At 45.6% G+C, this 14,487-nt stretch overlaps 1 protein-coding gene across 2 annotated transcripts; it reads left to right on the top strand.

Moving 5' to 3' along the window:
- The first annotated feature begins 1,461 nt into the window (after window positions 1–1,461).
- Window positions 1,462–10,717, top strand: LOC100473196 (zinc finger protein 501). 2 transcript variants are annotated; one of them, XM_034653378.1, is made up of 3 exons: window positions 1,462–1,512; window positions 7,439–7,619; window positions 8,036–10,717. In XM_034653378.1, exon 3 carries the CDS (start codon window positions 8,185–8,187, stop codon window positions 9,502–9,504), a length of 1,320 nt encoding a protein of 439 aa, XP_034509269.1. In that variant the 5' UTR covers window positions 1,462–1,512; window positions 7,439–7,619; window positions 8,036–8,184; the 3' UTR covers window positions 9,505–10,717. The 2 variants fall into 2 exon arrangements, with proteins under 2 accessions (XP_034509269.1, XP_034509270.1); XM_034653379.1 differs by lacking the exon at window positions 1,462–1,512 and adding an exon at window positions 5,426–6,788.
- Window positions 10,718–14,487: the final 3,770 nt, after the last annotated feature.

Below are 14,487 nucleotides of genomic sequence, written 5' to 3'. Positions count from 1 at the left end.
TCCCGAGAAATTCCCATAGAATAGGGGCGCAGTCCCAGCCCTTCAAGGCAGAGGGTCTCTGTAAAGACCACCAAATGTGGGTGCTTGGGTAACTCAGTTAAGTGTCTGCCTTCAGCTCAGGTCATGATCCCAGACTCCTGGGATTGAGTCCCACATTGGGTTCCTTGCTCAGTGGGGAGCCTGCTTCTCCCTCTGCCCTTCACCCTGTTTGTGTTCTCTGTCTTGTGTTCTCTGTCGCTCACTCGCTCTCTCATTCTCAAATAAATAAATAAAAATCTTGAAAGAAAGAAAGAAAAGGAAGGAAGAAAAGAAAAGAGAAAAGAAAAGAAAAGTCGAGTGGAGCTGGTGGCATGGGCAGGGAAAGAATTCCCCAAGGCAGAACAAGGACATAGAAGTTTATTGAATACACCACAAGGGAGCAGCACACAGGACAGCAGAGGGGAGTCTGTCTGCTACAAGGTGCTGGTGGGGGGCTGTAGTAATGGGAGATTGTGAGGGATATGTGATCCTATGGAATTTTCCGTTTGGTAACTGTGCCTGGTTGTAAGAAGTCCATTGGTTACTTAGGGCCTCTGGTCATTTCGAGGTGGGTCCCTTAATGAGCCTGTTAGCATTCAGCTGTGTGGTCATGTGGGCCCTTTGCCTTGCTGCTTGTCTTTCCATTGCTCAAGCTCATTGCCTGAAAGCGGCCCCTACATTATGTTCCCCCCTTCTGTCAAAGTCACCCTGGGCTCTGTTACCTCAGTCTCTCAGGGACTCCTCTTTCTGGTGCCCTTCTCCCTCAATTCTGGGCTCTGGGGTGTATATTTGAGGCCCCTCTAACTTCCATGATTCTTCAAGAACCAGAACTCCTCTTATGCACTGGGTATGTTAGGCCCCTGGGCCCTGTGTCTGTGCTCACAGTCCAGCTGATCCGGGGAAGGGGTCACATCTGCCTCTGCCGGGGTAGAGGGGACTGCACCAGGCTCCTTGACCCTGTTGCCTCCCAAGGAGAGAGCCGCTCAAGTCAGGGGTCCACAACATCCTGATCTTCTGGTTCCAGTTCTTGGGCTGACAAGGCAATAATCATCTTTGGGCAAGTCAAAGATGTGCTGTCTGATTTTTCATTCTTTACCGTACTGGAGTGCTCAGATCTGCTGTGTCTCAGTAAGAACAGCCTGTATTGGGGTGTATGTAAGTCTGTATCAGCCGTCGCCATCACCCTGTGCTTAGGGTTCCCAGCTCTTCCCATCTCTGGGGGCGTGGCAGTGGATGTGTTGTCACTTCCCACACGGGTGTGACTCGGGTCCTAGGAGTGGAGTGCAGTTCCCTGCCTATCGCCCCAACCTCCCACACACGTGGGTGAGGAGGGAGCGTTGCTGAGTAGAATCGTATCAGCCGTCGCCATCACCCTGTGCTTAGGGTTCCCAGCTCTTCCCATCTCTGGGGGCGTGGCAGTGGATGTGTTGTCACTTCCCACACGGGTGTACAGAGATGTGATGCTGGAGACCTGCAGGAACCTGGCCTCCCTGGGTAAGCATGGCTCCACCCCTTCACCAGAGTTTTAGGGAATGAATGTTTCTTACAAGTGTCCGATCTTACTGGGGCCGAGGAATGGGGATACGTTGGAGAAGAGACAGACGTGGTCCAAGCCTTCGTGGAAACTACGTGGGGTCACAGACCTTTCCCGTGAAAACAAAGTTTCATATGCTAAATTGACTCTTTATTAGTCTTGATCCAAGTGTGAGAGTCCCTAGTTTTATAAATGTAAATGTGGTCTCCGGTGTTGCTCTGGGTATGGCCAGCACTTGCTTTATCCCTCCTTACTCATGTCATGCTAACTGCCTACCATTGCCCCCTCAAGAGATTGGCATCCAAATCATTGGGAATTGGGGTGATGACCACTCTGCCTTTTTCAAGCTTGTGTTGTGTGGGGTATTGTGAAGATCTGGGGAGTCCATCACTTGCTGAGTATCGAGGAGAGAAGGTGGTGGTGTCTGTTGGTGTCCTTTCAAGGAACTTCTGAAAGGGAAAATGTCGTGGGCATCTAAAGGTTGATATTCTTGGATAAGGACCAAGTGGAACTTGATGGCCTATAGCCTGGAGGAGACAAAGAATAGCAACATATTGATTAGTTTTGGTCCAAACAGTAACATTAGGAGAGCTCCTAGAGTGAGGGGAATAGAGGGTGTAATTGTAAGCACTTGTGGACAGATTACCCAGGAAGACAGGTGTTCCCTTGTTATTGAATCTTTTATTTTTAAGGCAGAGAGGGATGTGAAGACCCTGGATGTAGGGATTAGTAACCATTGGGCCAATGGGTAAAGAAGACAGTTAAGTTATAAAAAGGAAAAGATGGCTATGGCAAGCCCTATTTCTAATAAGATGACACAGGGAAGAAGAAAAAAAAAAAAAGGCTTGTCTTTCATGGAGTCTTTTTGAAGAGTGGTGTTAGATCTTTGATGAGATCACAGGATAGGCATCCGTGGTATTTGCCAGGGGATAATTCCAGGATTTGACTGTGGGGCAGTGGATCCAGCCAGGGACTCCTGGTACCTTGATGGCTGTAGGGGAAGATAAAAAACCAGGAAAAGCCCTTTCCACATAGGCTTTAGTTGGTAATTAGGGAAGCCCTCTCTTCAGTCCCTGGTTAGACCTTGATCAGACCTTGGTCATCAGGTTCATGTGGGAGAAGGTGCCTCCTGTGTGATAGTGGAAACCGTTAGGCTGTATTTTTAAAAACCTGTTGAAATTTCGACAGAGAGATAGTATGACTTCGTATCCTTGAGTCTCTGGATGTACCAAGAGGTATGTAGTCAGGGAGGATTGCTCACCGAGGACTCCGAAGGACTCAAACCCGGGGCCTCCTTGGGGACTGCACGACTACAGAGAAGGGAGATGGGCAAGGCTTCTCTCCAGTTCAGTGATGTTTTTTTGTGTGAGTTTTTAAATAATACCTTATAGGTAGTGGCTGGCCCTTTCTTCCTTCCCAGAGGACTGTGGCTTTCAAACACAGTGGAGGTGGTATTTGATACCTAGTACTTTGGCGACAGATTGAGCCATGGTGGCCACAGCAGAGAGTCCATTGTCACTTCAGATGAGGCCAGATCAGGGGATACTTGCATGCAGAAGTTTGCTGACCGCTCAGTTGCCCTTTCAGTCCATGTCGGGAATGCATCTGTCCACCCTGGGAAGGTGTCGACAAGCTTGAGAGGAGGTATTTGTATCCCCTGCAGGGTGGCATCTGAGGAAAATCCATCTGCCACTCTTCCCTGGGGTCGGATCCGTGCCTCTGTGTTGGTTGGGTTAATTGAGGTTGGTGGACCCCCCGGGGTTGGTATATGTGCAGGGCAAAGGGAGGTTATTTGTTCAGCCACCTGGGAAAATCCTTTACCTTGAAACATTCTGGAAATGACAGTTCATAAGGTATCTTGTCCTAAAGAGACAGAGTTATGAAGGACTTTAATTAGTTCCAAGTGACAGTTTTGAGGAATGGCCATCTCTTCAGTGGGGAAGCAAATGAGCAAAATGTCTACATGTTGGAGGGTAGTTCCCCCCTCAAGTTGTAAGTTTTGTGACTCTTTAGAGATGGCATGGCCAGACAGATGGGCGCTGTCCCTGAATCCCTGTGGGAGTACTGGCCCACAAGGGGTTCCCATTCAGGTGCAAACAGAAGTTGCAGAAGACGGTGTCTTTTAGGTCCAGGAACATAAAGTGGAGGCTGTTTGGAAGAATGGTGCCAGGATGACATAGGGATTCGGCATGGTTGGGTGTAGGGGTGTGACAGCCTCATGAATGGCTCACAAGTCTTGGACTAGTTGATAGCTGTTGTCCTGTTTTTAACTGCTAGGATGGGAATGTTGTAGGGTGAAGTTGTGGGGATAAGAAGCCCATGTTTGTTTGGTTTTTTTTAAAGATTTTATTTATTTATTTGACAGAAATAGAGACAGCCAGCGAGAGAGGGAACACAAGCAGGGGGAGTGGGAGAGGAAGAAGCAGGCTCATAGCAGAAGAGCCTGATGTGGGGCTCGATCCCATAACGCCGGGATCACGCCCTGAGCCAAAGGCAGATGCTCAACCGCTGTGCCACCCAGGCGCCCCAAGAAACCCATGTTTTAAAACCTGGCTCAGGTTGTGATCTCAGCGTTGTGAGATTGTGCCCTACATTTGGCTCTGCACTGGGCATGGAGTCTGCTTGAGATTCTCTCTCCTTTCCCTCTCCCCCTCCCCATCTCTCTCTCTCTCTCTCCACCTCACTCTCTCCCTCGCCCCGTCCCTAAAAAATAATAATAAAATAAATCCTTAAGACTTTGCAAAAGACTATTTGAACTAAGAAATGAATTTAGAAAGGTTGCAGAACACAAAATGAATATACCAAAATCTGTTGCATTTCTTTCTTCCTTTCTTTTTAAAGTAGGCTCCGTGCCCATCGTGAGCCCAACATGGGCCTTGAACTCATGACACTGAGATCAAGACCTGAGCTGGGATGAGGAGTCAGATGCTTAACTGACTGAGCAACACTCTGTTGCATTTTTTATAAAGATTTTATTTATTTGTCAGAGAGAGAGAGCACAAGTAGACGGAGGCTCCCCGCTGAGCAAGGAGCCCAATGTGGGACTCGATCCCAGGACCCTGGGATCATGACCTGAGCCCGAGGCAGATGCTTAATCGACTGAGCCCCCCAGCATCCCCCTCTGTTGCATTTCTATAACTAATAACAAATGTCAGAAAGAGAAATTAGGAAAACAATCCCATGTTCAATTCTTTCAAAAATACTAAAATACTGTGAATAAATGTAACCAAAGTTGAAAGGCCTGTACTCTTAAAGCAATAAGACATTTAATGAATAGAATTGAAGATGACATAATAAATAGAAAGATATACTTTTGTCATGCCTTTTAAGTATTAATATTGTTTAAAAATGCTCAGACTGTGAAAAGCAGTCACATATTCAATGCAATCCATATCCTGTACAAAGAAATAGTGTTTTTCAAAGAACTATAGCAAAAAAACCTCTAAAATTTGTATGGAAACAGAGAACATTGCACATAAACAAAGCAATGTTGAGAAAACATATTAAAGTTGAAGGTAAAACAATCCCAGATTTCAAACTGTACTACAAAGCTAAAAAATCAAAACAGTGTGGTACTGGCACAAAAACAGACCCAGAAATCAAGGGAACAGAACAGAGAGTCCGGAAATAAACCCATGTTTATATGGTCAAATTATCTATCAAAAAAACGAGCTGAGGGGCGCCTGGGTGGCACAGCGGTTAAGCATCTGCCTTCGGCTCAGGGCGTGATCCCAGCGTTATGGGATCGAGCCCCCACGTCAGGCTCCTCTGCTGTGAGCCTGCTTCTTCCTCTCCCGCTCCCCCTGCTTGTGTTCCCTCTCTCGCTGGCTGTCTCTATCTCTGTCAAATAAATAAATAAATAAAATCTTTAAAAAAANAAAAAAAAAAAAACGAGCTGAGAATGTACAATGGGGGAAAGACTGTCTCTTCAGTAACTGATGTTAGGAGAACGAGGCCGCGACCTGCAGAAAGCATGAAACCACCTTCTCACAGCTCACATAAAAGTCAGCTCTGTGGGTTACATCCCCACGTGTAAGATTTGAAACCATACACTTCTTAGGACAAAATAGAGGCATTAAACTCATGGACATCGGCCTCAGCTATGTTTTTGTGGAATTATCCCTTCAGTCCAGGGAAACAAAAGGAAAAATATAAAATGGGGCAGAGGAACATAATAGACATTTTCCCAAAGAAGATACACAGATGGCCACTTAGGCAGGTGAGAAGCTGCCCAATGTCACTAGTCATCAGGGACGTGGAAATCAAAACCACAGTGCAATATCACCTCACAGCAGCCAGAACTGCTGGTGTCAAAAGGAAGAAGTAACAAGTGTTGGTGAGAATGTGGAGAAAAGGAAACTCATCTTTGCTGGTGGGAAGGTATGTTGGTGCAGCCACGGTGAGGGAAAAAGTATGGAGTTTCCACAAAACAGTAAACACAGACCATATGGTCCTTAATTCGATTTCTGGGTAGTTCACCTTAGGAAAAAACTAACACGAAAAGGTATGTACGTGACCACGTTCACTGTGCTGTTCGTTACAATACTCAACATACGGAAGGAACCCACGTGTCCATAGACAGATGAATGGATAATGAAGATGTATGACTACACACAAGGGACGGTTGCTCAGCCATATAAAAAGGATAAAGTCTTGCCATTTGTGACAACATGGATGGACCTAGGGGGTATTCTTCCAAGTAAATAAGTTGGAGAGAAAGACAAACACCATATTTTATTTGTTTGTGTAATCTAAGTAACAAAATGAACGAGCAATAAAAGGAAAACAGAGACTTTAAAGTATAGAGAACAAATCGGTGTTTACGAGATTGGAAGGGGAAGGAGGGATGGGTGAAACAGATGAAGGGGACTAGCCGTACAGAGCTGCACCTGTTAAATATCATGGGGGTGGTGCCTCGCTGGATCTCACCCGCTCTGCCCCTCCCCACCCCGGGTACTCCCTGGCTCTCTCTCAACATAATAAGTAAATAAGTCTTAAGTCATGGGAATGAAAAGTACAGCAGAGGGAATATGGTCAATAATACTGTAGTAGTTTTTTATAGTGACAGTTGGTAATTACACTTAGTGTGGTGGGCATTTGTAATGTATATAATTGTCAAATCACTATGTTGTACACCTGACACTAATATTATAGGTCAATATACTCCCACTAAAAAGAAAAAAAAAAAAAGAAAAGAAGCCCACACTCACCATCGTCAAAGAAGTTGAACACTAAAGTAAGAGCACATCTTCCAGATTGCTGGTTACCCTTCAAATCGTCCCTCATGCTGCGCTGTTCTCCAGGGGCTGGGCAGCAGCCGCACACACATCCGACCTCCCAGGGGCAGGTGGGGCAGTCCAGGCAGGCTTCACAGGGGGCTTTGTGCCTTCAGAACAGTCCACCAGGCCTCGGTTGGACCAGGTTCTGGAGAAGGCACACGTCCATTAGAAACGTGACTCAGTTTTTTTTGAGAAGGGTGATTCTGTCATTGACCTGGCTTCCAAGTTGGACCGTGCATCCATCCTCACCCACGTGACAAGCCTTTCTGTATTCCTCTTACAGAGGTAGGGTGTGGATGTGTGTGTCTTGCCCAGTTCCTTTCTGCTTTCCTTTCTGATAATACTGATCTCCACACTAGTCTGCATCGATTTTGACGTATTTCTGAGTAAACGGGCTGCCCTTCATACGCTTTTCCTCTTAACTGCCAAAGTCCCAAATCACTAGGATCCTCAGAATTTTTCTCTGGTTGCTTATCTGTTCTTCCTGGTGAACCTCATTTCCACTTCGGGATCAGTATATGAATAGAAATCGACATATGATCCATTTTCATACCTTCAAACATCAGATTGTTCCCAAGAAATTAAATTATGCTACCAATTTTTGCAGTTTGTCCCAGTCAGGATAGAAGGAGCACATCGAGGCCTCAGTGGAGTGTTTCGCAGAATGAGCTACCCAGTGGAGAGAAAACAGGCCTATTTGCAAGAAATGATTCGTGTTCTGTTTTTGGAGAAAACTGGAAATTTCATAGCAGCGGAGATCAGACCCAGACCCAGGAAGGGCATTTGAGGTGAGTGACATTCCCGCAGGAGAAGGAGGGGGTCTGGGCAGATGGTGAGACTAACTTGAAATCAAAAGATAGCTGAAAGCACACCTCAGTAAACGTATAATGATAATTTTCACAAGATGAAGCTTTTAACGAATGCATTCTAGATATTGATCATCTGAAAACTAATTCAGTTGGAAACAGTGGTGAGAAGAATTATATCTGAGAAACCCAGAGTGTTACTACTATATTTGAGTCCTCAGCCAGTGCATTAAGCTTGTTTCATTTTGTTACCATGGAGACAGTGCCACTAACATGCCCATTCTTTGGAAATGGCCATTATGTAGTCAAATAATCACTCATAAGTATCAGTAGATCATTAATAAGGACTTGGGTTATAATCATTATTCCCTAACAGTGTGCCTTCCTGTTTTGAACAGAAGTCATTGGGCGGAGCCTGTCTGTGAGAGCAATGAAGGTAATCCGTGCGGAGAAACCGTAAACCAGACTACAGGTCTTACTGTGCTTGAGGATTGTCCTGCTGGAGACAAATCCTGTGAATGTGCTAAGTGTAGGGAAGCCTTCAGAGATGGTTCTTTCCCTGAGAATCCAGGAACATCTCAGCCTGGACACAAACCTAGTCCCTGTGCGGAATGTGGGCCGGCCTGGCTGTGTCTTGAGCCACAGCCCTCATGTTGACATAGACCTTGTAGGGAAACCCTACGAACACCAGGACACTGGGACAGCGTCAAAGACAGACTTGAGTCTCGATAGTAAAATATCTTTAGAGGGCAGGAAATGTGGAGAAGCTTTCACTCACACCTCATCCTTTCAGGGTGATGTGCAAGGTCACTGTGGACAGAGTGTCCATGTGTGTGACGTGTGTGGAAAAGCCTTTACATATAATTCCGATCTTACACATGATGTGAGAGCTCACAGTGGAGTGAAACCCAGTAATTGTACAGACTGTGGGAAAGCCTACATTTCCCTCTCATACTCTCAAGATTACTCAAGTAATCAAACTGAGAAACGAATTTTTGGATGTGGGCAGTGTGGGAAAGCCTTCAGTCGTCAGGCCTACCTTCTAGTACATGTGAGGACACACACTGGGGAGAGACCCTATGAATGTCCGCAATGTGAGAAGACCTTCACAGATGGTGGAAATCTGCGAGAACATGTGAGAACACACACGGGGGAGAGGCCATATGAATGTCAGCAGTGTGGGAAGACCTTCAAGTATAACTCAGGCCTCCGAGCACATATGAGGGCACACAATGGGGAGAGACCCTATAAATGTCAGCACTGTGGGAAAGCCTTCACTGGTCACTATTCCCTTCTAGTACATGTGAGAACACACACAGGGGAAAGGCCCTATGAATGTGTGGAGTGTGGGAAAACTTTCCGGAAGTGTGAACATTTTACCCGTCACCTGACCACGCACAGTACAGTAAAACCCTTTGAATGTAAGGAGTGTGACAGAGCCTTCCGGGATCGCACAGACCTTCGAATACATATGAGGAGACACACTGGGGAAAGACCCTATGAATGTCATCAATGTGGGAAATCCTTCATACATCTTGGAAATCTGCAAGGACATGTGAGAACGCACACAGGGGAGAGACCGTATCAATGTGAGCACTGTGGGAAGACCTTCAGGTATAACTCAGACCTGCGAGAACACATGAGGACGCACACTGGGGAGAGACCTTATAAATGTCCGCAGTGTGGGAAAGCCTTCATTCGTCGCTACGCCCTTCTGGTACATGTGAGAAGACATACAGAGGGTGGACACGTGGAATGTAAAGAGTGTGGGAAAGCATACAAGTTTTCCTCATCCCTTCGAGCGCATATGAAGAAACACGCTGGGGAGAGACCTTCACTAGTTGCCGCTCCCTTCAAGAACACGTGAGAAATCACAGTGGACAGTATCCCTTTGAATCTAAGGACTCTGGTAAGACTTTCTAGTGTCCCATACACCTGCAGGTACGTGTGATGACACGGGGCAGAACTGTGTGAATGTCCACACCCTGGAAAAGCCTTCAGTTGTCCCTCTTCCTTTTGAGGACGCGTGTGAAAGCACCGTGATGTGAAACCCTGTGAAGTTAAGAATCGTGGAAATGCCTTCAGTTATCTCATCCGTCTGGGAGCACAGACACAATGTGGGAAAGCACTTAATACTCCCTATAAATGGTTTTTAAAATGCAAGCCAATACACTAGAGATGAGCCTGAATGGACACAATTTTAGGAAAACTTCCAGTATTTAACTTCATGTGTTTTGTTCATGAAAATTCTGACAGGACAGAGATCGTTTCATTGTTATAAACATGGCGTTGTTTTTGCAAGTGCCTCTTCCTTAATAGAGACGCGAAGTGTCCTAATTCCTAGTTCATGTCACTGATATGAACACTAATCCTGGTAAGTGTCCTCCTTTGTCCTCTACATCTGTACAACATACACTTTGTTATCTCAGACTTGAAGGAATCACGTGGTTACGTATAACATGTCTTTTTTCCATTACAATGTCTCTTGGACCCAGAGGTGATAAGAATCTGTCTGTTTGGGGCAGGAGGAAGATACATACAACTTCATATAATTTTAGAAAAGGATTTCTTGGATTATACATTCCAAAATGTTCCTAGTGTATGATCATGACATGAAACTTGTACTGTTGAACGTTCTTTTCTGTTGTGTGTTGTGGATACTGGCATTTCCTGATTCTGTATTACCTCTTCTTTTCAGTCTTCAGTATTGAAAGCTATATTTTCAGGGGGCCTGGGTGACACAGTTGGTTAATGTATCCAACTCTTTGGTTTCAGCTCAGATCGTGATCTCAGGGTTGTGAGATCGAGCCCCACATCAGCTTCGTGCTCAGCTCGGAGTATGCTTGAGATTCTCTCTTCCTCTCCCTCTGCCCCCTCCCCCCCAAAATAAATAAATAAATCTTAAAAAAGAAAGATATTTTCACTTCAGTTCTCTCTTTTCATTGAATGAATAATTGTTAAAATTCTCATATTGGGGGGGCGCCTAGGTGGCTTAGTCGTTAAGCGTCTGCCTTCGGCTCAGGGCGTGATCCCAGCATTCTGGGATCGAACCCCACATCAGGCTGCTCTGCTGGGAGCCTGCTTCTTCCTCTCCCACTCCCCCTGCTTGTGTTCCCTCTCTCGCTGGCTGTCTCTCGCTCTGTCAAATAAACATAAAATCTTTAAAAAAAATTCTCATATTGTTTTATCTTATCTGGGCCTATCTTCTGATGTCTGTGGTCTTTCTTGTTCCAAATTACAACTGGGAAGAAATCCCTTTGCACTATGTCTCAGGTTTGCCTATTTATTTCCATGATCAGTGATTCTGTTAGAAATACCAGCGAAGTGCTTTCCTCTAGCCCCCAGGAAATCATGTGTGGAGTGCCCAGTATCCTTAGTATCAGCCAGATCACCTGGCCAAAATAGGGTACCTGGTAAATTTTGGACATAGGAGCCTTTTCAGTTTTATCCACATTGGAGGTAAAAACACTTCATTGTTTCCACTATATAACAGTCCTGAGGTACCCAAAAGGCATACCAGCTATGGGACCAACTGTTTGTGGTCTTACCCTTGGGTAAGGTACATGGCCAAGGAAGGGTGTGTAACTCCTGTTGGTTGGCTGTCAGAGGGACCTGTACTGCTGCCTTAGTACCGTCCAAAGAGTCTGAAGGGCAACTGGATGACTCAGCAGAGCGTGCAGCTCTTGGTCTTGGAGTTGTGGATTTGAGCCCCACACTGGGTATAGGAATAACTTTTAAAAAATGATTATAAAATCGTAAAAAGAATTTGGAATAGCATGCCCAAGTTAGTACTTACTACTTTCATCCTTTTAAAAGGTCCATCAGTAAACTATGAAAAATCTTTATTGTTTAGAGGAGTGACGTGTAAGGCACAGGGACTCAAGACATGATGTGTCAGCATTAAGCAGTCATGAGGGGTTTTGCTCCAAGATCAGATGCCCTAAGTAATGATCTTGGGTTTGAGCAAACTACACATTTTTGAGACTCTGTCCCTTTAAGCCAAAAGTTTAACAGGTAGATGGTGTCCTTCGTTGAAGGGAAGCAGAGAATGAAATTACCTCCATATTGTAACAAAGTTGAGATGCAGAAAACTCTATGACCCAGAGCAACCTTAGGGTTTGTGAAAAGGAAGAAAGATTCTCTGTGAGTCCCTGGGGGCATGACTGTCCAGGGGTATGTCTACATGCTTCCAAGAGAAAGGAAAAACTGGCTACACTTAACCAGCTGGAATACTAAAAATGCACTAAAAATAGCCACAAATGCACCCCCAAAGTTTTCTATAAGGACAATTTGGAGTCCATTATGATCGTCATGAAAAGGGCCTTCAGGTTTTTGCATGCAAGTCTGAATTTTGTTCCACTCAACAGGCTTAAGGAAATAACTACAATTGCTCAGTAGTATTTCCAGTGAGTATTCTAGCATCCCTGGAGAAACATGGGTTTCTGTTTCCCTAATATTTTTATATTGTTCCAATTGGGCCAGCTTCATCCAGTGTGTGTCTGGCCCTCACCAACAAACATGTGAGCTAATTGGTATAAATCGGAGAAACCAGGTTGGTAAGTTTGAATAACTGTTAAATTCCTCAGCACACCATTGGGGACACTCCATCGCTTTGGGAAACTCTGGCTTGCAGTTCAGCCTTAGTCCAGGCATTTATTTGGATCCCCGATGGGGCCCATTTTAATAGGTTCAGGAGAGGAAGGACTGGGGCGGGCAACATAGAAAAAGGGAACTTTAGTGGGAGGATTAGAATGAGGGTGGGGGGCACACGGGGTGGGGACAAAGCGGAGGGAGGAGAGGAAGAGGGAACTGGAGGTCTGCACATCGTGTGGCTGCCACCTGTCTGTAGACAAAGAAGATGGGAGAGGTGAACGTGGCTCAGAAGCCATTTTGATACCTTTCAATGGTTTGTTTGCTTCTGTTAATTGAGAAGTAGAACTTTGCAGAGAATCAACTTTAGATCCCGGTAATGTTTGGAAACTTCAAAATACCCGTTAAGATAGGCATCCAATTTGGTTTTGACAATTCTAGAGCCATGGCTGTCCACTTCTATTTAGCTAGGAGTCAGTTTGGGGAGATCAGAAGTCTCCAATAATGGCCATTGATGTTCTAAGTTCTTTGTGATGGAATTAGTCCATTTAGTTAGAAACACGTATGAGGAGACACCATAGTTTTTAAACATTAAACTAGAGGGATGCCCTCAAAGCGTTTCTATGACTGGGATCCCATTTCTTGGGTTTTTCTTTAGAGCAAAAAGAGAAATTCCTAAAAGCCACTGCTTCAGTAGGAACAGGCTGTTTCCAAAAGGACTTGTTCCGAAGGGCAGCACAGTTCCAGGCAGGAACGGTCTGAGTCCACACATTCGTTGGACCAAAGGCCAGCACACTTCCAAAAGGCACAGTTTATGACACCAAGTAAGTTAACCTTAACTGTTGGTTATCGTACCAGCAAAAATGGATTAATACGGAATAACAAGCATTGCAAATAAGGACATGCAAGAAATGGCAAATCCAAAGAACAAAAAAGAGGCCGCTTGTTTGGAGGAAAGGGGAGAGTTGGGAGGGCTTATTGTCAAGAAAAAGACAATTTGGGGAAACTGGTCTTTTGAAGATGGTGGCTTCTCATTGGTTGATCCGTGACCATCTCTCATTGGCTGGCCTGTTGCTGCGGGGAGTAAAGCGTTCTCACTGTGGCAGGGGCAGTGAAGTCCAGTCCTCTTGCACCACTTTCCCTGTTGTGTGTGTTCAGCTGGCGTGGGGTTGGACAGGAGAGCACCCACTATGGCCTCCTGCCTTCGTCTTAGCAAGGGTTCCCTTTAGCTACCACCTTTTATTCATAAAAACTATTTAGTCCATCCTAATGGTGAAACCCTTCATATTGCTTATGTAGTGGCCTCCGACATGGAGCACCAGGAGTCATGGTCTTGCCGCTCAAAGAGTGTGCAAGGGGGAGCCTGCCACGCGCATGTTCCAGCTTGTGGGTCAACAACTAGAACCAACTGCGCTCCTGCTGAGGTGCGTCTTAGTAGTGGTAGGAATGACTTATATATCGGGGCGCCTGGGTGGCTCAGTGCTTAAGCGTCTGCGTTCAGCTCAGGGCGCAACCTCAGTGCTCTGGGATCAAGCCCCACATCAGGCTCCTCCGCTATGAGCCTGCTTCTTCCTCTCCCACTCCCCCTACTTGTGTTCCCTTCTCTCGCTGGCTGCCTCTCTCTGTCAAATAAATAAATAAATAAAATCTTTAAAAAAAAAAAAAAGAAAAAGAAGAAGGAATGACTTATATCTTGGTGCTCCAGGCATAAAGTAAACCTTGAGAAAAATAATTTCAGGAAATGCTGCTTCTCATTGTTGTCCAAATAGCTTTGAAATGATTATTTGAAAGTCGATACCAGAACAAAAACATCCCCATCTCTCACTTCCTCTTGCTAGTAATTGTGCTAAATAACCACAGGACGTTTCTTCCCGTGATGGATGGATAAGTGGTTGGTCATGCTTCACCCTATGGGGTCTCCTTGTATTAATTCCCGTGGAGGAAAGATGGGCCCTGCCTTTCTCTTTCCTTCAGAACACTCGTCCTTCTGTTGATCTGCCCCCAGTTGACACAGGTCAGTTTCTGTCTCCATCAGATGGCCCCCCGGGATGCTTCTCTGGCCGTGGATGTGGGGTGAGCATGGTTGTATTTTGGGTGGAGCCGGTTGGGCTTCATGTCTGAGAGGATGCGTAAGGAGAGCAGTCCCACTGGGACTTGGGGAAGGAAACGTACAGGAGTGTGGTAGGGTGAATGGACGAGAAGCATACCCGTACAGTCTTTGCAGAGGGACTGCTTCTGTCTAATTATTCCAACCACTGTC

Source organism: Ailuropoda melanoleuca, unplaced genomic scaffold, assembly GCF_002007445.2.
Source record: "Ailuropoda melanoleuca isolate Jingjing unplaced genomic scaffold, ASM200744v2 unplaced-scaffold8266, whole genome shotgun sequence".
Lineage (NCBI taxonomy): Eukaryota > Metazoa > Chordata > Mammalia > Carnivora > Ursidae > Ailuropoda > Ailuropoda melanoleuca.
Note: the sequence above shows the minus strand (reverse complement) of the source record. Positions and strands in the feature narration are given on the sequence as shown.

What these genes read in the sequence shown, in the direction of transcription:
- LOC100473196 (XM_034653378.1), top strand. Translation starts at nt 8,185, where the DNA reads ATGGTTCTTTCCCTGAGAATCCAGGAACATCTCAGCCTGGACACAAAC.